Source organism: Nesoenas mayeri, assembly GCF_963082525.1.
Source record: "Nesoenas mayeri genome assembly, chromosome: 6".
In the NCBI taxonomy this organism is placed as follows: domain Eukaryota; kingdom Metazoa; phylum Chordata; class Aves; order Columbiformes; family Columbidae; genus Nesoenas; species Nesoenas mayeri.
Genome location: NC_137545.1, coordinates 33,889,905 through 33,915,985, shown reverse-complemented (window position 1 = coordinate 33,915,985; position 26,081 = coordinate 33,889,905). Strand labels below are relative to the sequence as shown.

The 26,081-nt window shown below is 47.8% G+C and overlaps 1 protein-coding gene across 1 annotated transcript in view; it reads left to right on the top strand.

Moving 5' to 3' along the window:
• ITGB5 (integrin subunit beta 5) overlaps window positions 1-26,081 on the top strand; it is a gene marked incomplete at both ends in the record, with an annotated part of 60,587 nt that overhangs the window by 22,437 nt on the left and 12,069 nt on the right. Inside the window, 5 exons of the mRNA XM_080347020.1 lie at window positions 3,733-3,894; window positions 5,558-5,653; window positions 6,688-6,777; window positions 10,690-10,824; window positions 14,538-14,967. Of these exons, the coding sequence (XP_080203146.1) occupies window positions 3,733-3,894; window positions 5,558-5,653; window positions 6,688-6,777; window positions 10,690-10,824; window positions 14,538-14,967 (913 nt within the window). The remainder of the gene's footprint in view (window positions 1-3,732; window positions 3,895-5,557; window positions 5,654-6,687; window positions 6,778-10,689; window positions 10,825-14,537; window positions 14,968-26,081) is intronic.

Below are 26,081 nucleotides of genomic sequence, written 5' to 3'. Positions count from 1 at the left end.
AACCATACCGATACCTTGGGGTGGGTTTCCTCATCAATACTGTGGAACCTCATTGCTACTTGCTGCTGTGATCCAGATTTTTCCAGCTTTCACCCTCCCTACCATATTCAAACCCCAAGAATTAGGGCAGTTATGACCTTAGAAAGTCTCCCACCTTCAAGGTGATGCAGTGTGTTGGCCATGAAGTACTTTGTGCCCAGCAGCAGAGTTTGTGGCAGCAAGGGGAGCATCCTGGGGAGAGTCGGTTGTGTCATGGCAGAGCCTGGCTGTTTCCAAGCCACGGTGTCCAAGGGTGGTTTTCTCCCCTTCAAGCGCTGAGGTGGCAGAAACAATAGCTACTCTGTTGACTAGGTATTTTTATACTGTAATTCATATCAGGCATTTCTTCTGCATGAACTGTCTAAGAGCTCTGTAGTGCTCAAGTCATATTTTGGCCTGGTTTTCAACCCGAGGAGCGGGAAAAGTTTGTACAGTTAATACAGACTAACAAGCAGGCTCAGGGTTTGGCTCCTTTCTGAATGATGAAGATATAGTAAATGTTATTCTGGAGGCAAAGAAAGAACCAGAAACAATAAGCCTTTATCCTGATGCTAAAATTGTTAGCCAGGAATATTAATCAACGTTTTGTAATTGCATTTTCCATTTGCAGTATTTTGGTTTTCTGCCATTCCTTAAGTGCAAGCGTCATGTGCCATGGTGGTATGTATAAATTTCAGATCTTATACACTAAGATGCAGTGAGGAGATAATGCTGCATTAGAAAATAAAGTGTCTTTTGAAACAGTTTTGATCAGTGTTTGCTAGACACTGGCACAGGGACATGGCCAAGACATCTGGGAGACACTGAGGTGCCTTTCAGAGCTACGTAAAATGAAGGAGGTTTTGGCTTTTAATCTCTATGGCATACTTGTCTTGCACCTGTATCTGTTTCTTGCTTCCAGCAAGTTCTGCACCTGAGAAACTGGTGGGGTTTTAGATATATAAATGAATCCAGGGGTGTCTCCTGGCAGTTGATGTCTTGGTAATTGAACCCATTTTACTCAGAACCCAAAGCATAAATTTAGATATTTATTTAAGGCTTGGGAATACTGATGCAGGGTTTTGCAGCCTTTTCAGTAGGATTTGGAGGGCTGGGCTGTGCTCCGACCACTGTGGCAGTTTTGCCAGTCACTGTTGGCTGTAAGGAGGGAGAAGCTGGACTCTTGGGGTACGGGAGGCAACTACAGCTGGTCGTAGGAGTAGGGGCAGGATCTGTAGTGTGCCCAGCCCTGTGGAGGCACATCTTCCCACTGGCTTTTTTTCAGGTCCCACCTCTGCTTTCAAAATCCTTTATATCCCATGAGGATCAAAAATCAGATGAGGGGGCAGACATCAGTGCAGTGTGGTATTTTTGTTCAACAGTTGCAGTCCAGTAAAAATAAATGAAAATCTCTTTGGTTATTTGTTTTAAAGGGAGCAGAGCACTGCTCTGGGTTTCGCGGTGGAAACTGCGTGCCGAAGAGCTGGATTTTCCAGTGCCTGCAAGCCACTGGCAGAGGAAGCATAAGATGCAGCAGCTCCTTGGTGTGCTAGCTTCTCTGGGTGCTTTTTCCATAGGTCTCCAGCTTGTTTGGTGTGGCATCAGCACCGGCTCAGTCACCTCATCCGAGACACCCTGGTCTGATGCTTCAAGGCATCAAATGCTCTCAGTGCCTGGTTATTGGCACCAACACTGGGGGTGCTAATTTCTTTTTGGAAGTGAGATCCTGAACTGAGCAGCCAAAGCATTTCTGATGTTGTTTATGTGGGAAAGTGTGTGTTGGAAACATGGAAGGTTTGTCTCTAAAAGGGTGCTTAGCCTGTGATTTAAAGGTGGGCTTAGCAGGTAGGTGAACAGAAGCATCATCCCTGAAGTGGCTTCATAACTGCTGCTTGAATGCAGCTAGTTTTCTTCATGCATACTGCATTTCTAAGGAAATGAAACTCAAATTAATCCTTTTAATCTCTTCAGGAGTTTCTTAGCCTCAATTGTTTAAATAACTGCTTCTTGCATTCTTAGAGCCATAAATCACATTTGGGTTGAGTTCTTGAGAAATTACATTTTAGTGTGAAGATTTTGCCTTTTGTTGAGTGGGGTCATCTCAGTGGAATGACTCCTGCTTCCCAGAGCAAAACTTGCCTCATGCATAGTGAGCTGATCTGTGATATGCTGGTACATAGCAAAGGATGTATGTTGCCAAAAGCTTCTTCCTATGGCCTTACTTGTGTTGCATGTGTCTTTAAAGTACCATTAAAGAAAATATATCTTCTGCAATAGGAAGGAAAAAGAAACCTACTCTGGAAGAATGTCACTGAAACAAGCGTTATATTTATTAGAACGATCAACAGGCTCTGGGCTATGACTCACATTTACAGGAGAAAATTGCACTGGCAGCCGTGATTTGGGCCTCTGAGCCGGGCACTGGAGGGAGGTAGATGCCGAGTGTTTGTGGGCAGTGAAGGTGCAGGGCTGTGTCTTTGCCGGCAGAGGGGCAGGCTGGCCAGCCCAAGGGGACGCTCTGGGAGATGGGGCTTTTTGGCTCTGGTCTCTGCCGTAGTTGGCAGGAGGGATCTCAGCCCACCCATCTGGGCATGAGCTGGCAGTGGGAGCAGCCAGCGAGAGCAGGGGAGTGTGCTGCAGTGCTGTGGTGTCCAAAAATTTGCTTTAGGCTTCTCTGTTTCCTTCCACTTAAATTGCAAAAAACGTCTTCAGTGTGCTGTTGTAGGAACAAATCTGCTTCTCGGGCAAATGCAAAGCCAGAAGCTTGGGGAAGCTCTGCGGGAAGGAAACATTTATCACCTAAATCTCATCCCTTTACATGGAAAAAATCTGTCCCTGCATCTCCCTCCATGCAAAGATGGTGATAATGTCTGGTCCTTGCAGTGAAGGACCAAGGAGGGTTCAGAGGGCACTTGTGTTGTTCTTGACATCTCAGTGCTCTCGTATGGACCACTAGAGCATGGCTTGGAATTCATGTGTTTTTAGATACACAGAAGTTGCTCACAGCAGAGCTGTGTGGGGCAGTTGTGTGTGGATTAGTGCAAGCAACCACTGCCAAAGCTCTTCTGGGCTGTGGTGCAGGGGGGATTGAGCTGTTCAGGGCGCATTTTGTGGTATACAATGAAATGGCAGGAGGCTTGGAGGCACCATCGCTTCCAGAAGATGTGTGCAGAAGGGGGGATCAGGGCAGAGCACCTGCACATGCATATGGGTGCACTAAAGCCAGCTCCCTTGGGCAGGGACCTCATTTGGTGCATCCCAGCTCAGAAACAGCCTTTATGAGCAGGCAGTAACAAAAATGCGGAGCGGAGATATTTCAGCTCTTGCTGTTGCCTTGGCTGCTCTACAGAGTTGAGGAAACAAGGTCAGATTAAATGTGTGTGGAGGAATTTGGCAGGCCTCCTTTGGCTATAAAAGCAGCTGAAGTTCTTATTCTTGGATCTGGGTAGAGAAGGTCTGGTGGACAGTCCACATACCTCCTCATGCCTTTTAAAGTAAGTGTCTTGGAAGGAGATGCTGGGAAACATTAGATGGGCCCCTGACATTTTGTTTTCTTGCCAGAGATGGGTGGACAGGAGCATGGTACGCTTCTAATTAGTGATAATGGGTCTGCTGCTGGATGGGGGTGTGGCTGGGACCATGTGCAGGGTGAGGGGTGGAGTATGGGCTTGGGAGGGGCTGACCAACTATCTCACAGGGCTTGTTTTTCCCCAGGAGAAGATCGGCTGGCGTAAGGAGGCATCTCACCTACTGGTCTTCACGACAGATGACGTGCCCCACATAGCCTTGGACGGGAAGCTGGGGGGCCTGGTGCAGCCCCATGATGGCCAGTGCCACCTCAATGAAGCCAACGAGTACAGCGCGTCCAGCCAGCTGGTGAGGGGGGAACATGAGGACCCAGCTCTTGGAGACCTTGGGTGTTGGTGGACCTCTCTGGAGACCACCCACCCTCAACTCTATCAGCTTTTAGCAAATGCAGTGCCTGACCAGCATGGTTTCACATGGTCCTGCAATTTGCATACACAATTTGCCCTTCCCATTGGGCATACCCCCACAGTGATTGCTCCTGTGATGGTCAAAAATGAGTTAGGAACTTAGCGAGTTCCTTCAGGGCTCATTTCAAGGGAGGCAAAACTAATTCAGCGTCCTGAAGAGCATCAGATTTTGCCTGCAAAGTGTAGAAGAAACATAAACGTGTCATCTCTTTTCTGTAATGTCCAGTGGACTGTCAGCTTCTCCATGGGGAGTCGGAGTCTACCCTGATGTGGCTACACTAGCAAGCACAACAGGATGCTCATCTTATTCAAAGCCTTTGAGCACAACACTAATGTAGCTCTTAGCAGTATATATGCAAACTATCCTTTCTAAAACATTTAAACTCAATGGAGGAAACTTCTGGGATGAATGTTTGCCTGCCACCTCATTATCACACCCTTCCGCAGAATGGTGCTTTGTTCAGCAGATCACAAGCACTAATTATGATTTTTGCTCCTGGATGGATGTCACCCTGTAAGGGGAGGTGTTTTTGGATGGCTGTGTTATGGCCAGACGCTATGCTCTGTGGAGAAACCTGCTTTCCACCCACCTGTGCAATCCTAGCAAGACTATAGGTAAGGGAGTACAGCCCCCATACTGACATGGAGTTAACACTGGGGAGCTGGTGTGGGGATGCTGGCCCAGTGGTGAAACACTGGCCCAGGTTGCCCAGAGAGGTGGTTGATACCCCATCCCTGGAGACATCCCAGGCCAGGCTGAATGGGACTCTGAGCAACCTGATCTGGTTCAAGATGTCCCTGCTCATGGCAGGGGGTTGGACTAGATGAGCTTTAAAGGTCCTTTCCAACCTAAACTATTCTGATTCCATGTTTGAGTCTTGGAGGCTCTCAATCAGCCCTCCAGTCTGCCAGTAAATAAGGCTTGTTTTTTTTTTTTTTTTGAAGGACAGCACTTTAGAAGCATCCAGGGCTTCTACACTCCATCTGGTCTCTTGAAACTGAGCCCTGGTTCATTATTTTGTTGCTTGTAGGTAGCTAGAGCAGTATCTTCCTGCCATCCTCTCTGTCTGGGAAGCCTACAGAATTAAAGAGCTCATCATAATCTCTTTATGGTTCCAGGATGCAGAAAGAAAAGACAATGGATGTTTCCACTTTGGGAGATAAATCATATGTTTCTGCTTACTGCAGTTCTAGGTCTCTCTGCCTCGCATCCCTGGAGGCAGCAGCCAGTGTATTACACATGCATCTACTGATGGCAAAACAGAAAGAAGAAAGAAATCCAGTGTTTCAGGTGTTGCTGTAGCTAACAGTGTCATCAGTCATATATAGTGAAGTGTGCAGCAGAAATATTTGAAGGATGACAGGATTTCTACCGTTTCAGTTGGGATTGTGCTGGCACATCAGGGACTTCATCCTGCAGCTGAACATGCCATGTGTCTGGAATGAATTCTGCTGTTGGAAGGAGAAAAGGAGAAAAGCAATGAAATTAATCTTTGTTTCTGTGTTACCCACCAGTCTTTCTGTCCTTTTTTTTTTTTCCGTAGGATTATCCTTCTCTGGCACTTCTTGGAGAGAAACTTGCTGAAAACAACATCCACCTGATTTTTGCTGTTACGAAAAGTCATTATGTCCTGTACAAGGCAAGTACTGCTGAGCCTCCTGTGCTGTGGGGAGATTTAAATGCCTTGTGAAAGCATCTTCCTGCTGGCACTGTGGAGCAGAGGCAGCGGCAAGTGTGCATGTGTGCAGCCGCAAGCACGTGCTGCCCACAGGGCTGACAGGGGCAGGCAGGCAGATGCAGGCAGGCGAGGCTCAGGACACCATCCCTCTTTTCAGCAAAAAGCACTAAAGCTTCTTAGAGCAAACAGATATATATGTTAGCAAGCATGTGAAGACTTAAAATAGACTCCAGCTTAATCGTGATGTTCGGATGGCTGCCAGCCGTGCAGCATGTAAGGGAACCAGGAACCTGTTCAACCCATTCTGCAGTGACTTAATCCCATTACCTAATCACACACAGCTTTTCTGCCCAGCTGTGTTTTTCCATCACGGAGTCCAGGGCCCTGATGTGCCACATACAGTTTGAACTCCCTCGAAAGGAAAAGGTGACTTGAGCCTCAAGGGCCTGCTTGTGTCTGGAGCTGCCTCACACGGTTTTGCCCCTCTGCAGATGCAGGGGAGGTTTTTCAGGCAGGGTTGCTTTCAGAGACCTCTGTTCTTGCTCTTGAGGCTCCAGCAAAAACAACAAGCAGCCACGTTGCTACGGTGGAGATGCTGCTGCTCGCCTGTGGAGCGGAGCAGGGCTGAGCTCCTTCTCCACCCCCTCTCCTGGGGATGCTGGTGGGTGGTGAGGCCAGATGGGGTGGCTGCACGTCCCTCCCCTTGGTGCCGGCTCTGCCCCATGCACAGCAGCTGGATGTTGCCGCCTCCAGCAGCAGAGCCGGGTCCATTAATCCCCATCACTTGGCCACGAGCTTTGTTTAATGTTGGATGTAACATGTTAGCAATGCTTTGCTTTCAAAAGCTGCATGTTAACAGGAGCCACGTCATACTGTGCACACCACCACATGACAAGGCAGGGTGGGTGGCCAGTGTCCCCAGCACAGCGTTGGTCCCTCCTTGCCCTCTGCTTTCCTCTTTGCATCTCAGCTTTTTCTTTTTTTTTTTTTCCTAGAACTTTACTGCCTTGATTCCTGGGACAACAGTGGAGATTTTGCACAAAGACTCCAAGAATATCATTGAACTGATCGTCAAGGCCTACAATGTAAGTGCATTTTAATGCCGCAGCTGCTGTTGTGCAAAGCACCAGGAGCTTGGCCAGCTCACCCCTCCCCGGTGTGCTCCAGCCGGCTTGGCCACCTTCCTCCCCCGTCCTTCACATGCAGCCAGAGCTGGGGCATCCACTCTGGGGAAGGAAACAAGGCATGTGAGGTGGAGAAGGAGCATGGAGCTACTCAAAGGAGCCTGAGGCACAGCAGAGGTTTCACTCCATGTCTCCCATTTGTAGAATTACCCTTAAAATACCACCCTGATCTAAACCAGTTCTCTCTCAGAGAACCCTGCTGGTAGAAAAAAATAGATTATTTCTTTACTATCTGATGTTCAGAGGCCTCACAAGGACATCACCAGGCTCTGGCTAAGATTGCATTATTTCGTTGGTCTTCATCCAGGAGGAGTTGGTCTTCAGCACTCCATGAACATCACCATGTCTCTTGGTCCCAAAGGAACCCTTTCTACATGACGTTGCCCATGCAGCCAGCCCAGCCATGCTGGGGCCCATGGAGTACAGCAAAGGACCTGCAGTTGTACCACTGACCAGACACTGTGCATTTCCATGGGGATTAAGGAAGCAGATAAATCAGAAACAGCTAAATGGCATGTTCATTGCATAGTTAGTTGTCAACATTTCTGTTGACTTCTCCCTGAATTCTTATGGATCAACTCTTTGTGCTCCTGGAATGATATTGCTGTGCAGGTGCTGGTCATGGAGATCTGGCCCCATGATGCATCAGCCTTCAGTTAGGGTTCTTCATGCATTGGACTTGAGAATGCAGTTTTTCCATAGTGGCAAGCTCTTCTACTTGGTACTGTGCTCATTAGGGTAAGGGAGTGAGGAAGGACTCTTTTGGAGCAGTTTACACATCCAGCGGTCATGTAGGATTGTGTTATGCTTTGTGTGACCTGTAATGCTCATCTTTACTTCCCCCAAAGTTCCAGGCAGTTAAAGCAGTCTTTGGTTATGGCCTTCGGAATAGTGCTTCCCAAATGCCCTTCCCAATAGTGCTTCACCCTCTGAGGAAAGGCAGTGAGCACCTAATGCTGCTAATGAGGCCCTGGAGATACTGCAAATCAAAAGCCCAGTCGCCCCAGTTTTTCTCCTGGAGGAAGGAGGGTCTTGTAGCTAAGGTGCTCGGCTTGGGAGAAAGAAATGAAAGTTGACTCTACGTTGACTTTGCATGTGGTCACAGCACCATCACGTGAAAACCTCCCTTTGCCTCAGTTTCCCAGCTGTAACATGTCCATGTCTCCATTTTCCCACCCCTCGAGCCTTTGTAGACAGGTGTAAACTGATGAAAGCCACTGGGGATGTGATGCCCTCAGCCCTGCTCCCTCCTTCTCTTTGTGAGCTTTCCGGTGCAGCTGCCTAGAAACCACCAGGATGCTGAGAAGGAGCAGTGTGGGGTAAACTGGCGGGCACAGACTGGGACAGCCTGGGTGTTGCCTGGAGCTGCCTGTGCCACAGGTAGCCTGGGGCCACAGGAAACCTGGCGTCTGCCCAGCCCGTCTCCTCTCGGTAGTGTTGTTTTTTCCTGAAATGAAGCAGGAAACTCTCACTGAAGGAGAAAGCAAAAATTTCTGGTTCTCAAGGGGGAATGAGCTTTCTTTTATTGTTCATGGAAAGGAAACTCTGAGTCTGGAGAAACCCTTCATCTGCAGCAGGGACTGTCTTCTCCTGCAGGGTGGCAGTGGCTGGTGCTCTGGGCCTGGGGTCAGCCTTTTACATGCTTTGGCCATCTGGTCCTTTCTCATCTGCTTCTCTTCACTGATGAATGCATCAGGCTTGCTCAGGGTTTACATTATCCCCAAGATTACTTTCCTCCATCCCTTCATCTTCCATCTCCCTTTTTCTTCTGCCCAACATGCTGTCACCCTTCCGTCATCCTGGAGTGATGTGAAGCCAAAGAGAATGGGAATGGCTTTTTTCCTCTGTTCTCACTAAGACAAAACCCTTCCCCTAGATTTTGACAGGTCTGTGAGATGGAGAAGCTGCTGGGCGGCTGTGCCCAGGCTGGCACAGTGCTGGGGGTCTCTGCCCAGACATGCAGGCTGGATTTGGACCAAAGGCAGCAAGCAGGACCCTGGTTTAAAAACTGCTTTCCTAAACCCAGTTCAGGCAGGTCTCAGATGTGTTTCTCATTACACCACTGATGGGTGTCCCATGGTGAGTGGCCTTCATGTCAGCCATCCCCAGAGCTGCTGCCGGTTCAGGATTTCCTTGTTTTTGCACTGGAAGTATCAGCCTTTGAATTTCGCAGCTTTATTTCAGGCAGAGACATTCCTCCACCTCTGGGACAGGTCCTTCCTCTCTCCTGTGCTCTCTGCTCATCCCTGAAGGCACAGCAAGCTTGGTGCCACCAAACAGCACAGCAGCAAAACCTGCTGTAGCCCTCAGTGGTGGCTGAGGTGCTGTGAGAAGGTATTGCTGTGTAATGACATGAAGTGGCTAATAATAATAGCATTACAATTAAGCTAATAGCATTACTATCTAGGGCTAATAAGAAATGTTAGCATCTGCATAAGAACACTGTAGGGGCCCATGCAAGGTCATAGTGAGGGCTGGCCTGGTGTTCTGTCTTCTGCTGTGCCCTAAATTGGATGCTCTGGGCAGGAAGATGAGAGGGAGTTATCAGTGCTACAGCTAATTCCTACAGGATAATTTTGGGCAAAACAGTATGTTCCGTTTTACCAACACATGCGGCATTCAGCCTGCAGGCGATGGATGCTCTGTATGGTCCAAATTGCCGTCTCATGAACAGCTCTTCTGTTATTGCAGGGAGACTGGAAATTATCCCTTTTTTCCTCGAGGGCTGTTTAGAATCATCCAGCCAAAATTCATTTATTTCCTGCCCATTTCCAAAAGCATTAGCTATTTGCTGGTGTGTGTACCCTGGTTTTGTTATCACATTGACTGACAAAAGATCTGAATTAGCACTTTTCCTTAATCTGGCCACTTCGTTGAGGGCTGGGGACAAGAGAGAGAGGGATGGAGCTGCAAGCTGGCTTTGGAAAATAAATGTGTTTGTACAAAAAGCTCAATTTTGGAAACCTTTGTCTTTTTTGGATACCATTTGTAAAAAATCAGTTCCAGCCATTGCAAGAATGAAACAAAACAACCTCATTCCAAATTAATACTTATAAACTTCATTTTGTTTTGATTTAAGTAGTCTGTGTGTCCAGCAGGGTGGAGAGATGAGAAGCAGAAGGAAGAGGGTAGGAATATACCAAAACCTTGCTGATAGAAAACGTTTTTCACTTTGAAAAGTTTTGTAAAGAGATTTTTTTTTCCATGGTGATGTTTCCAGACGATGCATCCGAAATTGTACTTTTGTTTGGCATTTTCGTTGAAGAGGGAAAATACATTTTTTCTGAGCAGTTAGGTGAAATCAATAAAGCAGGACAGAGGCAGAGCAGTTTTACACCTTCCCTGTGCAGTGCGATGGACACAACAGGACAACTGCTGGTGGAGCATCAGGCTTTGTGCCTCGCTGAGGGGCTGGTTTGTGGTGAGGAGGAGGTGCAATTGTGTACACAACGCTCTGACCTTTGTCTCAGAGATACTTCATTTGTGGTTGAGAACCTTTTCTTCTTTCTTTTTGTTGGGCATTCATATCTTTTCAATGCTGGCTACAGTGGTCATCATGATTTTCCTAGGGGGAATAAGGCATCCACCGGGGTTTTAGGTACCTTCTCTTGAGTCTAAGCTGTATTCATTAGAAGTCTCCTGAGATGGTTAAGTTAAACCCACATGTCAATGCGTGTCCATGAGTGATTTGTTTTCATATAGGTGCAGAGATGGCCTAGCTGCCCTCTGAAAACATGAGGAGAAGGGACTAACACAGAAGATATCCACCCACCTTTGGGAAGCTGATTGTTTGCTTTCTCATTTTGTTTCTAGAGCATTCGGTCTAAGGTGGAGCTCACAGTCTGGGACAGTCCTGAGGACATTGGCTTGACCTTCACAGCCACATGCCAGGATGGATTGTCCTATCCCGGGCTGAGGAAGTGTGGGGATCTCAAAATAGGAGATACGGTGAGTCTGCCTTTTGGTCCATCCCCTGGAGATGCTGTTTCTCCCCATGTGCAACTACTTGCCTCTCTTGATGGGTGGCCCTGGGTGATAAAATATAGCTTTGCTCATCTTCCTCAGCTCTCCTCATGCTGTGCCATGTTAATATGGAAACCCACAGAGAGCAGCTCTGCTAAAAGTGACTCTGCATTGTATAGATCAGCCCAAGGTCGGCTGCGAGTCCAGAAAGTGAGAATACAGGAGTCTTGTCTACAGCTCCCTGAGCCAAAACTTCTTTATCAGGAAGCAGGATGCAATAGTCAAGAATGGGCTTTTTTTTCCTGTAATCCCAGATATTCACATCACACTCTTGCCTGTGAATTTTTAATTGCTTTTGTCTGCTGGTCTTTTACTGGTCTGTTAAATATTCAAGGTTTTCTTGTTATTGTTTGAGAATCCTGGCATGTATTAGCATCCTCGCATGTATCAGCACTAGTGTGGCCAGCAGGACCAGGGCAGTGATTGTCCCCCTCTACTGTGCTAGTGAGGTCCCACCCTCAATCTGGATTCAGTTTTGAGGCCCTCACTACAAGAAAGACATTGAGGTGCTGGAGAGAGTTCAGAGAAAGGCAATAAAGCTGGTGAAGGGTCTGGAGCACAAGTCTGATGAGGAGAGGCTGAGGGAACTGGGGCTGTTTAGCTTGGAGAAAAGGAGGCTGAGAGGAGACCTTATTTCTGTCTACAACTACCTGAAAGGAGGTTGTAGCATGGAGGGTGTTGGTCTCTTCTCACAGGTTACAAGTGATAGGATGAGAGGAAATGGTCTCCAGTTGCACAAGGGAAGGTTTAGATTGGATATTAGGAAAAAACTCTTCATGGAAAGGATTACCAAGCATTGGAACAGTCTGGCCAGGGCAGTGGTTGGGTTACCATCCCTGGAGCTATTTAAAAGATGTCCAAATGCAGTGATTAGCAACATGGTTTAGTGGTAGACATAGCAGTGTTAGGTTTATGGTTGGACTCAACCAAACCAAAATGATTCTGTGATTCTAATCTAAACCTATCTTTCTCAGAGTGAGGAGGTCATGGTTAACTTCGGAGGTACTGCAAAAATAGTCAAGGTGCTCAGAAAGGCAGCAATGCTCCTCTCATCTGTTCAGTTCCCAGGGTTACTGGATGGCAGCGCAGACTGAAAATATGGTTTGCCCCTGACGTTAACAGTATACATGGCATAATCCATCCAGTGCTTTTTAAATAAGGAACAGAGATGCTAAGCTTTGCTTGTTAAAATTTAGTATTGATACAGAGAAATGGGTTGCAGGAGGGCTCAGACTAGCGGGGAGCCCCCCTGCCCCCCTTCTCTAGGTTTTTGCTGTCTGCAAGGACATGGATGCAGATTCATTAGCAGCCTGATTGCCTTATTTGAGAAGACTAGCTCTGCAAACATACCAGAGCTCTAAGCACCAAGGCATATAAAAATAGTTTGAAAAAGTCAACAGTAGGTGGATTTTTACCCCGCCAAATAAGGATCATGAGAAGTGTTAAAAAGCAAGGTGGCCCTGGCATTTGTAGCTGACTTTACTGGATCTCCGATGGGTGGGTAAAAGCAATCCCTGGAGTGCTGCCACGCTGGGCATGTGCCCTCCTTGTTGCCACAGCAAAGCCTGAGCCCCCAATGTAGCAGAGTTAATCTGGTGGTTGATCCTGGGCTGCTGGCTTTGGCACGAGCAGGCTGGTCACTCCAGCCACTGTAGCTCGTGCTGTAAAAGAGTTTGGCAGTGGGTATGTACATGCCTGTATCTGCAGAAGCTGATGGCATGAGTGGGAACGACTGGTTCTCCCCATCAGGATGAAGTGTACCAGGTGTATCTTCTGCCCAGGCAGCAGAAGATTTGGGGTACAGCAGGAGCTGGCACTGGTGCCTCTCCTATTTTAGGTACACCCCAGTATCAAGGTGCCTGCACAGGCAGACATGTCACAGGATCACGTCTCGTCCCTCCATCCCTTTATGTTCAGCATTTTTTTGCCCTATTGTTTCCATATGGATCAAGATTTGGCTCCTGCTAAGAAAGTTTCCCCGAAGAGGACAGCGCTGGCACCAGACCCTGATCCGCTGGGGTTCAGTCCTGGGGGCGTGGGTGTCAGTGGGTGAAAGGGAGCAGGATTACCTTGATCCCCTTAGCTTGCTTTCTGATCTCATTCTTCTCTGTGTAATTTGAGCTTGTTGCTTAATTGCTTCAGGCCATGGGAATAGGAGGGGGTCACGGGAGCCTTCAGGAGGTGCAGCTTTCCTGGCTGGGGGATGGCTGCTGTGCTGTCATCTGCATGTCACCCCTTGGCATGTGGGGCAGTGCAGGCAGGGAGAGCTTGAGGTGACCCCAAATGTCTCCAGAGGCTAATCATTCCCTCCTGATGCACAGGAGAGGGGATTGTTTCTTCGGAATAAGGTTAATCTCCTTTGCTAACCAGCAGCTCCGGGCAGTGCTGGCTGGCCCGAGACCCCCAGTGAACAGCAGGATTAAATCAGGGGCCAAGCAAGTGCCTTTAGGACAGTCTTGGTTTCCCCAGGAGAAAAGCCCTGACACTGGATTGTAGCAACAGAAAGTGAGGGAGGGGTGTGAAGTATAACGCTTCTGAAGCCAGTCTTAATAGAAGCATCCACCTAAAATGGCCTGTTATCAGCATGCTGAAAGCCTGGAACTGTGTGACTGATACACATCTCTATGTTCAGGCCAGGATGCCATAAAACCTTATAGAGCTGCACTCTTGTTGGCACCTTGGGCCCTTGTGCTGCATTGGTTAGTTCATTGCTAGTGCTTGGTTTCAACAAAGTTTATTATTTTTGATAGCATGAAAGCCAGGCTATTTGCTAGATTTTTTGCCTGTTTATTTCATGGGGATAGACAGAAAACAGCAGTCCTTCATAGGCAAAATTACTGCCGATGACTGCTAATTGAGAGTTTTGGAATGTTAGGACTGCTGAATCCCTTAGTGCATTGAGCTGCAGATGCCCTTGCTAGAAATGCAATTTTTTTTGTTTTGCACACCTGGGAGTGAAGCTTTACATGCTGAGTGTGGCCCCGCTCCAGGGAGTTCCTCCATGGAACTCAATATGTGAGGCTGCACCTCAAATCCTGTGTTCAGTTTTGGGCCCCTCACTACAAGAAAGACATTGACGTGCTGGAGAGATTTCAAAGAGGGGTAGCGAAGTTGGTGAAGGGTCTGAAGCACAAGCCTGATGACTAGCGGTTGAGGGAACTGGGGCTGTTCAGCCTGGAGAAAAGGAGGCTGAGGGGAGACCTTATCACTGTCTACAGCTACCTGAAAGGAGATTGTAGCATGGAGGGTGTTGGTCTCTTCTCTCAAGTAACAACAGATAGGGACAAGAGGAAATGGCCTCAAGTTGCATGAGGGGAGGTTTAGATTGGATATTAGGAAACATTTCTTCATGGAAAGGGTTGTTTGGCATTGGAACAGTCTGGCCAGGGCAGTGGTGGAGTCACCATCCCTGGAGCTGTTTAAACGATGTGTAGATGAGGTTCTTAGGGAGGTGGTTCAGTGCCAGAGTTAGGTTATGGTTGGACTTGATGATCTTGAGTGTCTCTTCCAACCAAAATGATTCCATGGCTTTTCCTTGTGACATTTCCCCTTCCATCCTGCCTTCCTTCCCAGAACACCCTTAATGGTCATTTCGGGGCCATGTGTGTTAACTTACATCTCAACTTGCCCCCCATCAGGTGTCCTTCGAGGTGGCCGTGGAGGCCCGGAGCTGCCCTGCTGAGGACACCTCCCACATCTTCACCATCAAGCCTGCTGGGTTTCGGGACACGCTGGAGGTGGCGGTGACCTACAACTGCCTCTGCGGCTGCACCGGCCGTGCCGCCCCAGCCAGCGGCAAGTGCAGCGGCAATGGGACCTACGCCTGCGGGCTCTGCGAGTGTGATGCCGGCTACCTGGGGGCCAGGTGTGAGTGTGAGGAGGGGGCCAGCGGGAACATGCACCACGCCATGTGCCGAGAGGCGGAGGGCAAACCCCTCTGCAGCGGGAGAGGGGAGTGCAGCTGCAACCAGTGCCTCTGCCACGAGAGTGAGTTTGGGAACATCTACGGGCCCTTCTGTGAGTGTGATGACTTCTCCTGTGCCAGATACAAGGGAGTCCTCTGCTCAGGTAGGAGCCTTTCCTCCCTTGCACCCTCTGTTTTGTGGGAATGGGGAAGCGGCCCCAAAATGGGGAAGGCTGCTGGGGTGGCATACACAGGGTGTGCGAGGGGCTGTGCCTGCCCTGCCTGCCAAAATCTACTCTGTTTCTGTGGGGATTCCACCTTCCCTTTCCTTTTCTTTCAGAAGGTTTAAGTGCATCTGTACTAATGAGCAGAAATTGTGTTATCTCCATCAGAATGGAGTTTCCAGTGTTAGAGTGACAGGCTCTCTCCTGGCAAGCTTGTCATCTGCCAGCGTCCCACAGAGATGAGCAGAGTCTTGGCTTTGGTGTTTTTATTTTGATGTTAACGATGTACATTGCTTGCACATGGAAGTATATCCCTAGGAAGGAGTAAACCAGCACAGGCTTGAATCATAGTATCATAGAACAGTTTGGGTTGGAAGGGACCTTCAGAGCTCATCTAAGTCCAACCCCCTGCCATAAGCAGGAACATGTTCACCCACATCAGGTTGCTCAGAGCCCTGTCCAGCCTGGCCTTGAAAGTCTCTGGGGATGGGGCATCAACCACCTCTCTGGGCAACCTGGGCCAGTGGTTCATCACTCTCAGTGTAAAAAAAAGTGGTAAAATATGCTGAATCCACAGAAGTTTTTGGTGTTGTCTCACTTAGGATTTCTGTTGCCTGTGCCATCCTTCCCCGTGGAGGCAGAAACAATCTTTTTTAAAGGTGAAGCATTTGAAGTAATCCCCTGGTGCAGCACAGGTGAAAAGAAAGGTTGTGTTTCAGAATGTTACTTATTAGAGAAAGCCTATGTTAAAGATTCCTAAAGGTATTTTATGTATAGATTTTTCTGCCCACCGGGAATACAAGTTGTTCACTGAGAAAGACTTGCTTAAGCAAAGGTGGAAGACTTATTTAGCTGTGTTAACTAAAATCACTTTAATTCCTTGTCAGTCCAAGGTCACATAATTTACCTTGCACATAATTGCCTGGATTAGCTTTTGGACATAATTGCCTCAGTTGGAACTGGACAGAAGGTTATTTTAAAAAATGCTTTCAAGCAAGTCAAATATTTCCTTAACTAAAAATCTTGGACAAAACTTCCAAAACAAGTGTAAGTTTGGAAAAATAGCTATTTTTTATGCTGTTGCTGAGGAAGTGGTGTTTTTTTCCCCCACTGCTTATCTTGCCCTGCATGTTTCTGAGCTGGGCAGTAACTGATGGGGCAGCTTTTGGTTGCACATTTCTGGCTGGTTGAGACAGGTGGTTGTGTTGTTAGGCAGGTAGAAGACATTTGTACCCATATTCCTGTAGCCAGGCTAGTGATGTTTCGGCACTGCTGAAGGTGGGGCAGGTGATATTTTGGCTTTTGGCATTGCCCTGGGGATGCCCACTGCAGAGCAGTGAGAATGGCCAGTACCACCCCCCACAGGGAAGCAAGTTGTGTGCCTTCTGTTGCACCTGCTTTCTTTTGTCCCTGTGGATGGCTTCTGGTGCTGGGAAGAGCAGCATAGCTGGTCTGGGATTTGCTGGAATTTTTTAAAGTGACCTTAAAGTTCTTTTTATAGCTATGAAAGAAAACAAAGGATAGGCTGAAGACAAGTGGCCTCCTCTTTGCTCTAGGGGTGGGATGGAGTTTGGCATGGCTGCGTGGGGTGGTTCTCCCTATGCCTCCTGTTATTTTCACTGCTGTTGTTTTGCTAGCTCTTTTTTTTCTTTTTTTTTTTTTTTTTTAATTCCAGCAGTTACAAGGCTAAATCTGAGCTGCAGCAAGTGCTGTGCCAATGATGTAACGTTTTGAAGTGGTTTTGTTAGCCCAAGAGGCTTGGGGCTTCACCAGCCCACTCAAAGTGTCTGAGCTTGCAGAGGGCTGTGCCCAAAGCTTCCCCTAATGCAGGGGTGTCAAACTCATTTTCACCAGGGGCCACATCAGCTTCTCAGTTGCCTTCAAAGACCCAGATGTAATTTTAGGACCGTATAAATCTAACTACTCCTACCTGTACATAGTCCTAAAAATACATTCGGCTCTTTGAAGGCAACCAAGAGGCTAATGTGGCCCCCCAGTGAAAATGAGTTTGACAGCCCTTCCTAATGAATAGCCCTCTGGCACACAAGTGTCTCTGGTGGCTTCCAGCAAACACATGATCTCTCCTCACTATACATGTGGCCTTCTTGAAAAAGACCATACGTTTAGCTTGACACTGAACATCTCAATCCACCAGCATGTGTATACTTAGCAGCCAGAGGAGTTTGGGTCACAGCTCGGGTGCAGGAGGTCCTGTGGCATGATCATGTAGGGTCTGGTCACTGCTTTTGTTTCTGCAAGGGGGAGAAATGGCATCCTGACCCCCCCATCTGCTCTTGGGCACAACTTATATCCCTGAAAGACCCCAACATCCCGGTGCCCACCACTCCTGAAGGGTGAATCCCACCGTGAGGGAAGACTTCTGGGTTTTAGCAAATGCAGAAACCAAAAAAGCAGCCTCGAGGGAACTGATGTCTTACTGCAGCTTGTTGTTGTCTCACTTGGGAGTTTGGCTTGGACCCATGAGGGGAACTCATCGCTGTGGTCATTTATACTGTATGAATCTTCTTGTGGCATAGAAGATGCTTTGTGGCCTGCAGTGAATTTCTAGTGAACGTATTTTGACCAGTGTTTTCACCCCAAAGAAACCCAAGTTTTATCAGATGGGCAGTAGTGTCCCCTGTTATGCCCGCCCAAGCTGTTGAACAAGACAGTGTCATGAACCTGTGACTACCCATGCTAGCCAGAGCAGGAGAGTCCAACCTGACTTCAGGTTTGTGGGAGCACGAGGGGGAAGCAGGAGGAAAGAAGAGTTTTCCAAGCTGAGCAGTGAAAATCCATGCATGCAAACTACTTTGCACATATGTGGCTGTGTATTTTGCATGCCTCAGCTCAGAGACACCACAAGCCCATCACCAACCAGCCTGGACATTTCTTCATTTTATGATGCAGTATCCTGGTCAAGTCACAGCCACGGCACAGGGCTGGGCAGCAGATTGCAGTCACACATCATATATTCACAGCAAAAGCCACAGTGGACTGAAATGAGCCTTGAGATTTTTGTCTCATGCTACTCAGACCTTTGACCAGCAAAAGTGTTTTAATTCATGGGTCTGTTTATAGATATTAGCATCTCATCTTGTCAGTGTTTGAGAGGAGAGGTAACTGCTGACAGTGCAGCACATGGCTCCTGATTTTTTGTGGCCTCCTGTGAAGTACAGAGGCAGATTTGGGGTGGAAGATAATCTAAAGGAGAAGCAAGAATTTGATTCCAGTTAGTGGGAGGTTTAACGTGCCTACTGCTTCTGTGAGGCAGGCAGGAAAAGGAGTCATTTATAACATGTAGTAAATGTTGATTGAAGTTGCATCCAACTCTTAGTCAATGCTGTTAAGTCACTAATAAGTAGCATTTGTTCTGCTGCTTCGTGACTCCAGTTAACAGTTCCAGAGTAGCTGTTTCAAACCATTAATCCAGCTTCTGGAAAGGCCATTGGGTTGGCTTGCAGACGTGATCTGTTCCTCCAAAAGAGGTGTAACTGGGTTATCCATGGGATCATGCTCTGACAAAGCAGGCAGTTGCTTCCCAAAGCCCTGAACGCTTTGTTCCCTGTTTTGATCTGGATGGAGAAGTTGCCCTCTTATATTGAGAGCTTCAGCACAGGGCTTGGGCCTCTGCTCTGAAATGTGGATGTCTGCGGGAGAGAGGAAGAGAGTCCTCCTGCCCGCAGCCTCCCCTCCTGCCTGCAGCTGGGCTGGGGAAGGGGCAGCTGGCTGCGCAGCCCAGCAGCTTTTGAACCCCTTGGCTGCCTGCCAGGCAGTTTGACAAAGGAGGAAATGTCTCAGTGCTAATTGCATTCCTGAAGGTCCCATAAAACTAGGTGGCAAGAGGGAGGAGAGGCCCCCGTGAGGGCATCATGTGTTTGCCTCTAATGAAGAGAGACTGGCTTGCTGGAGGCCAAGCTTCATTAGCTTCAGTGCCTCAGACCTGTTTTGGAGGGGGGACGTGCAGGGTTGTATGGCCTTGTCTTTACTTTGGTGTCTCTAGAGAAATTTCCCCTTAACCATCATTACTGTCACTCATGTGGGTGTCAACTGTACACTCTTCAGTCCAGGACTGTGGTTGTGTTGGGACTATGCAGGAAGATCACAGCCTCAAAGTGCTACTGAAGCATCAGGACAGAGCACTTGCCATGCTGCAAGCTGTTTCTCTCACTCAAACATGAAGGATCTCATCCCAAAAATCCATACTGCCTGAGCAACTGCTGGTGTTGGTGCAGCTTTGCAGGATCAGGTCTTTTGTGGCTTCTCTTTTCCATTTTTTTTTAAGTAGGCAATGAATCAGATTTATAAACACGTTTCCATTGTAAATCAAGCCTTTCAACTTCTCTTTACCTCTTGAGTAGCTGAGATTATCTGAAGTGGCTAAGATGGCTAAAGCATGGTGAGATGGCAACTGACCTCGCTTGCCAGTATGGGGCTTCCAGTGCCACAAAAAGCTCAAGTCTGTGATAAAGTATTGGGTGTCAAATTTGCAAATACATGCAAGTACCAGAATCACTTCTGAAATGGGATTGGGAAAGTGACTGCTCATTGAAAATCTGTGGCTTATTTCACAGAGAATAGCCAAGATGGCATGTGATGCAACGCCAGCCGCTGTGCAGAAACCACTTCAAAAACTGCTGAGGATGTACAATCCTCAGTATTTATTTCTGAATGCTTCCCTTTCTTGGTTTTATTAAATGGGGAAGGACTGACTTTTTAGCCTGCACAAAGGCCCAGTGAGATAAGGCTTCATGTGTTTGTTTTAACACAGCCTCAAATTAGATATCACACTCCTGCTTCTGCAATTTGTTTTTGGCATTCCATGTCCTAGGCACAGTAACAGTGTTTAATAGAACCATGTTTGCAGGAGGTCTCGTGAGGTGATGGCTCTGGTGCCAGCACGACAGTTTCTGGTTGTGCAATAGAGTCCTGGGCTTCGGGAGCAGCGCTCAGGTTTGGTGGTACCACTGGTATCTCCGCCCTGGGGTTTCTGGTGGGGTTTGTTACCATACAAATCACTGTGCTCATGGGCATATCTTATGGATATAGACTTTTTTCCACACTTATTTTTGTAGTTATTATTCACCTACCCAGTGGTAGTGCCTGGGTGGAGGATGCTGGTGTGCACCTGAAGGCTCAGATGTGAGAATAAAGGTGGCCCAGCTTTAACATCTTTTTCTTTTCATAATTATCTTAATTCCTAGTGTGTAAGCTTTTACCAGATGCTGCTCTTAAGAAAGAAATGGGTAATATTTGGTTTATTAACCTCTGAGGTGCAGGCGATGGGTTGAATGTGGTTTGGGGAGGGAGTTTGGCTGTGCCCGCTGCTTGTTGGGGATGGCATTAAACAAATGTAGCCCGTGCCAGAAGGGAAGAGGGTGGCCTGGGGAAGGAAATATAGGGAACAGAGCCTAAACCACATCTGCAAAGTTTTCTTTGAAATTATGTCAAATCTTGTTATCTTTACGTTTTTGATTTGGGGGATTTAGGGGGATTTTTATTTAGTTTGTGCAAAAAGGTGGAATCTGAGCACTGCCTAGGAAGAAAGAACCTGAAGGGGAGATGCAAAAGGACTGTGTAAGACATGGAAGATAAAAATAATCCTTTGGTTGTTGCTAAGTGCTTGTGCAGCACAAGCCATTCAGCTGTGGAGGAGATGTGGCTCCATCCCTGGGGTGGCTGTCCTGCGGATCGGTCCTGCTCTGCCCTCTGGGCTGGAGGAGGATGGGGAGCACACGTCTACCAGCATTTTTGAGGCTTATTTTGGTGACAGAGAATGCAGTGTCAGCTTGGGTCACTGCAGTGCAACATCACAGCGCCGGTTGCTTTGTTACTGGTCCCAGTGATTAGCAGCAGGTGGAGGGTCTGCGGGGGGGCAGGCAGTAGCTGTGTGTGCTGTCAGGGCGGCAGGGTATGGGAGGGTGGTGTGGGGTGAGCTGAACTTAGTAAAGTCCTCTGAGACTTTACAGGGTGCCCATCACACTTTCTTAGCAGCCAACAAGCCTGGTTTCAGGCATCTTGAGCTCTCCTGCCTACAGAGCTGTTACATAGCCCAGAGGGACCTTGTGGCTAGAATAAATAGTGAGAAGATGGCACTGCGGTAGCATCTCTCTTTTAAGATGTGGTCAAGTCTCAGGCTGTACATTTATCCTTAAGCTTCCTAAAAGCCAAGGCCAAATAGGAATGCAGCAAAGAGAAAGGTTTTTATCATCTGCAGAAGCTGCCCAGCAAAATCCCTTGCTCTGAGACATCTGTGCACCTAAGAAGAAATGCATAAAACAAAAAATCCTCCCAAATAAGAGGAAAAAATAAACTTCTGGCTTGCTGTGTCCCATAGCAGTGATGAACTGAGGGCAGAGCACCTGTGCCTCGCATCACTGCTGGGTGGGCATCCCCTCTCCAGCTTGCATCCCACCTCCACCTGTGAAACATTTGGCTCCAATAAGAATTTATACAGACTGCAAACATTTAATACGAAATCGATAAAATGGGGAACCTCTGTTCTCTTCATTTTTTGGGGTTAAACTGCAAAGCTGGGTATGTTCCACTTCCTCTTATCATGTGGATTAGTGTAAAGAAATGTGAGGTTTGGGTCAGCTCCATTTACTCCCATCCTGTGGGTCAGCCTGAAGAAAAGTAAAGTCTGGGTCAGCTGGGGCAGGCAGGGCAGAGGGCTGTGATGGGGATTAACTGGAAGAGCAGTCAACTGAACTTACCTTCATACTGCTCAGACTGATGCCACTCTCACCCTGTGTACAGGCTCCCTGCAGATGCTGTTTGGCTGTGAGTCCAATGTCATTTGTCTGCACGACATCTGAGCCCCAAATCAGGGAAACTCCTTTTTTTTTTTTCTTCTCTTTCCCGAAGTGTGTTTGTATAAACCAGATCTTTTCTGATGTCAGTTGTTGATATTCCTGCATTCCTGCTTGACCTCCTGCAGAGCGTGGGGGCTGTCGTGCCGTTGCAACACTTTGGTGATGCAGAGGGTAGTTGCTCAAGTGGTGATTCGGAAAACATTTCCACAGACGGGGAAGGAACTGCGGAGGAGCCGGCTGCTGCTGTCACAGCTCAGAGGCTGGCTTTTAGGTCTTACTCCAGCGACACGAGCCAGTGGTCAAGCCCTGGGGTCATCCTGGGCTGCTTCTCGTGATGCTTTTTCAAAAGGTCGTGTCTGGCTGTGCTTGGTCTGAGAGCAACACTCGAAACCTCTCAGCCTTTAATAGGGAATGTCATTGAGAAATTCTCAGCTCTTTATACAGTGTGAAGAGCATGAGAAAACACAGAGAAGTGTAGAGGACATGCTTACCTGCTGTGGACAGCCCCATGCTTGAGTCCTGCCCCACATCGGGGTGGCACATTCTGCGGTGGGAAGCAGGGACACCAAGCCCCCTGATCCCAGATAATTTGAAAAGGTAGAGAGAGGGTGCCCAGGAGCTGTGCGAGTAGGTAGCAAATGTTAGCATCCCTCTTTAGCAGTGTTTGAATTTTTCTTGTGAGTGGTTCCCAAGCATCAACTACCATTATTTTGGAGGGCTGTGGTGAGACAGAGAAATGGGGACACTCGCGTTGATGACTGATACCTGGTCACCATGTGTCAGTGGACTACATGTTATTTTGTAACAGAGAAACCAGGGGTGCAGGCTTTCTGGGTCACACAAAGTGGCTTTGTCTTAGTGCAAGCCTCCCTCCTCTTGGCAGCCCTAAACTGAGAGAGAGAAGCCCCCCATGAACTACTGCCCTGGAAGGGACCTATCCTTAACACTGCCTTGCTGGCCTCTGTGCAGCCAACCTCTCCTGACAGCTCCTTCACTCTTCCCAGGTGGTTTTGAGGTATTTCTGTCCGTAAAGTACCAAATTCAGCAGTGTGTCCCACGAGTTTCTGGTTGTGCTCACCTCCAGGAGCTGTGACTCATAGCACCAGTGCAGAGAGGGTGTGGGAGCTGGGTGGGAGGTGTTTGCTTCCCAAATTTCATCTTCATGAAGTCTCTATTTCTCTGGCACGCAAATCCTCAGTGAACCTTCAAAGGAGCATGGCAGTGCCTCAGTGCATGTGTTTCCTCATATCTCCAGTCCTTGGGAGGCTCCTGAAACCTCCCCGTTGCTTCCCCCTGGGGCATCATTTCCACCCTTCCCCAATCTCTCCCTTCTGCTTCCCCTCCGAATTTATTTTTTGCCCTTTTAACCTGGTTTCTGTTCTCTTTCCAATTTTATCCTGAGACATGTGCTGCTCTCCTCTGAGACCGCACGCCTCCCCATCCTGCTCCACGCTGGCTCAAAAGCCTGAAGATCCCAAGGGTCTCAAATGGCCATTGGGCTGGGGCAAATGGCACAGGGTGACCCTCGTTCTCTGGCTATGACCTGAGAAAGCATACGCAGCCCGTGCTTATAGCTGCAGTGTGTAAAAATGCCCAGCTCCCCCCTCTAATTGCTCTGCTAATGACCTCCCATGTCGCCCTGCACAGCTGTGGTTCAGGTTGGCGGTGGCTGCGTTTCAGTGCAGGTGGATGGTTCTTAGCTAGAATGTTCTGTGCTTGATGTATATGCTCCTCTGGATTTCTTCCACCATAAGGAAATGCAGTATTAAGTATTACACCACAAGGCATTACCGTTACGTCATTGTATGTAAAATATTGTTGATTATTTGGAAGTTGGACTCTATGATCCTTATGGGGCCCTTCCAACTTGAGATATTTTATGGTCTTTGCATGGATTTCTCGTGGGAATACAAATGATATTTCCATTTGCGTTTCTGCTCCATACTGTGTTTATTCTTCATCTTTCTTTGTGTTTCTGGCAGCAGGTATGCCCTGCCTGAACTGCCTTGCTCACACCAAGGCTTTGTGTTGGTTGTACGCACCAAAACAGCAATTGAGTTGGACTTTCTCTCCCCAGCAGATCAAGTATTGCCTCACCAGAGTTTCTATTCCTGGCACGAAAGGGCAAAGCTGCCATTTTTTACCCCTCCTTTCCCCCTGCCCAGGCCCTCATTGCTGTTAAAGACTTGCAGCTCTCCCCAAATCTGGCATTAGCTCCTTGGAGTACCAAACCTCATACAGCGCTGCTGTTCCTGCCTCTTTTCACTGGGATTTCTCCTTGTCTTTGAGCGGACCTTTTGCAAGCATTAATGCATGCTAATGAGGCACTAAATGCCAAGGCAGAATAAAGAAGTGACGTCTTGGACATCTTTACGGGAGCCAGAGCTCTGTCTGTGGGTGTCTGTTCTTAAAGCAGCACGGTGTGTTGGTCGCAACCAGGGGTGTCATCTGATGGTGCATGGATGTACCCAAGCTCCCTGTCCTGCTGCACCTAAATGCTCTGCCTTTACAGCCAGCATCCCAATGAGTTTGGGGTTTGGTCCTTCTGATTATAGTAATTAGCAGAAATAAACATTTGGAAATAAATGCTGTATTTGGGATGTAGAGGCACATGAAAGCCTCAGACCAGCATGTGAGTGAAATTCTGGGTCTCAGCATTTCTTTTTGACATACACTGACAACCCATGAATTTTGCTCAGTTTGGTTTAAAAAACTGAATTTAAACAATTGACCTGAAAGGCAAGTGCAACACAGGCTGTAGGTTTGGTTTTTCTCTTCTGTTTTGTCTTATGTTGAACAATATTCTTACTTCTTCCAGCTTCTTTGGGAAGGGAGAGATCTGTTCCAAAACCATGGACCTTTGGTGAACTTGCACCAGAGTATGTGTTTGCATCCAAATACAGAACTGGGCAAGGCTCCCAGGGCACTGGATTTTGCAGAGGAAAGATCCCTGTGTGCTTCAGAGCCCACTCCTCTTAACGAGGTCCAGCTGAAAGGACATTCAGCCCATTTGGGCTTCAGCAGAGTGGAAATTATCCTGCTTTTCATTTGAAGGATGAGCCTGAACCATAGAATTTGGCCCTGGAGCGCAGACATTTGGGATTGTGCAGCTTTGTTTCGGAGCCAAGTTTTATTTTAAGAACAAATTTGGAAGTTTTTTGGTGGTAGGATGTAGTAGGAGCCTGCTTGGGCACCAGAGGAGGGAGACGAAACTCATCCTTCCTGGAGGCACCATGTGTAGGTGGGAGGGTTGTATTTCATCTAATGGATGGTCACCATATGTCCCCTCATCTTTTTAAGTCTTCCAGAGCCTTCATGGTGACAAAAACTGAAGGCTAGATGTAGAGTTGTGTAAGTAGACTTGGGCTAAGAGATGGACCAAGAAGTATATAAGTGGGGGAGAAGCTCGTGTTTCTGGACCCACGGACATTGGTGGTATCTGTGCAGTGTTGGGAGAGCCAAGTGGAAACTTCTCTTTGTCAAGCAATTTTGTTTGCCAGGCTTTTTGGGGAGAAAGGAAACAAATGTGGGGAGCTGCACTGAGGGGGTTTTTTGAGTAGGTCTCAGGGAGAGCTGGATGGAGAGAGGAGCGCTGCAGTGGGAGAGGCACTGGGGTGTCCCATGGGAGACCAAATAAACACCTACATGTGAATGGATGGAGGTCGATGGAAAAGAACAGTGTCACAGAGCCCTTTCTGAGTTAGAGGATTGCAAGGAAATACAGCAGAGGGAAAAACAGATGATTCCAACCCCCAAAGACACTTTCCTGTCTGGCTTAAGGAATAATAAGAATTATTAGCAGTTTTGGCAGTGTGTTCCACATCAGGTACTTACGGGATAATGAAGCCACGAATGAGCATGTGCCCAGTTTGGTAGGATGGTATTTGGACCCATAACTCAAAGGGAACCATCACACCCATCCCAATTGCCCCCTTTCAGGATGAAGTGCTGTGTCTCTGGGGTGGGTCCTGGCAGCCGCCCTCACCCCGTATCACTCCCTGCATCAGTAGCAGAGTCGGCAGCAGGACCTAAAAGCTCTAATTCCCAACTCTGGGTCTCCATCCAAAAGGCCACGTGTGGCAGGCTCAGCTCAGGCACTAACGTAAGCAAAAGCTGAGAGATTTGTGGAGTGCTGAGCTTAATTTAAAAAAAAAAAAAGAAAAAAAGGAAGGCTTTATTTTAAGAAATGAAGAAATGCAGCTTTAGATCTCCTTCAGGAAATGACTCCTTGCTACCCAT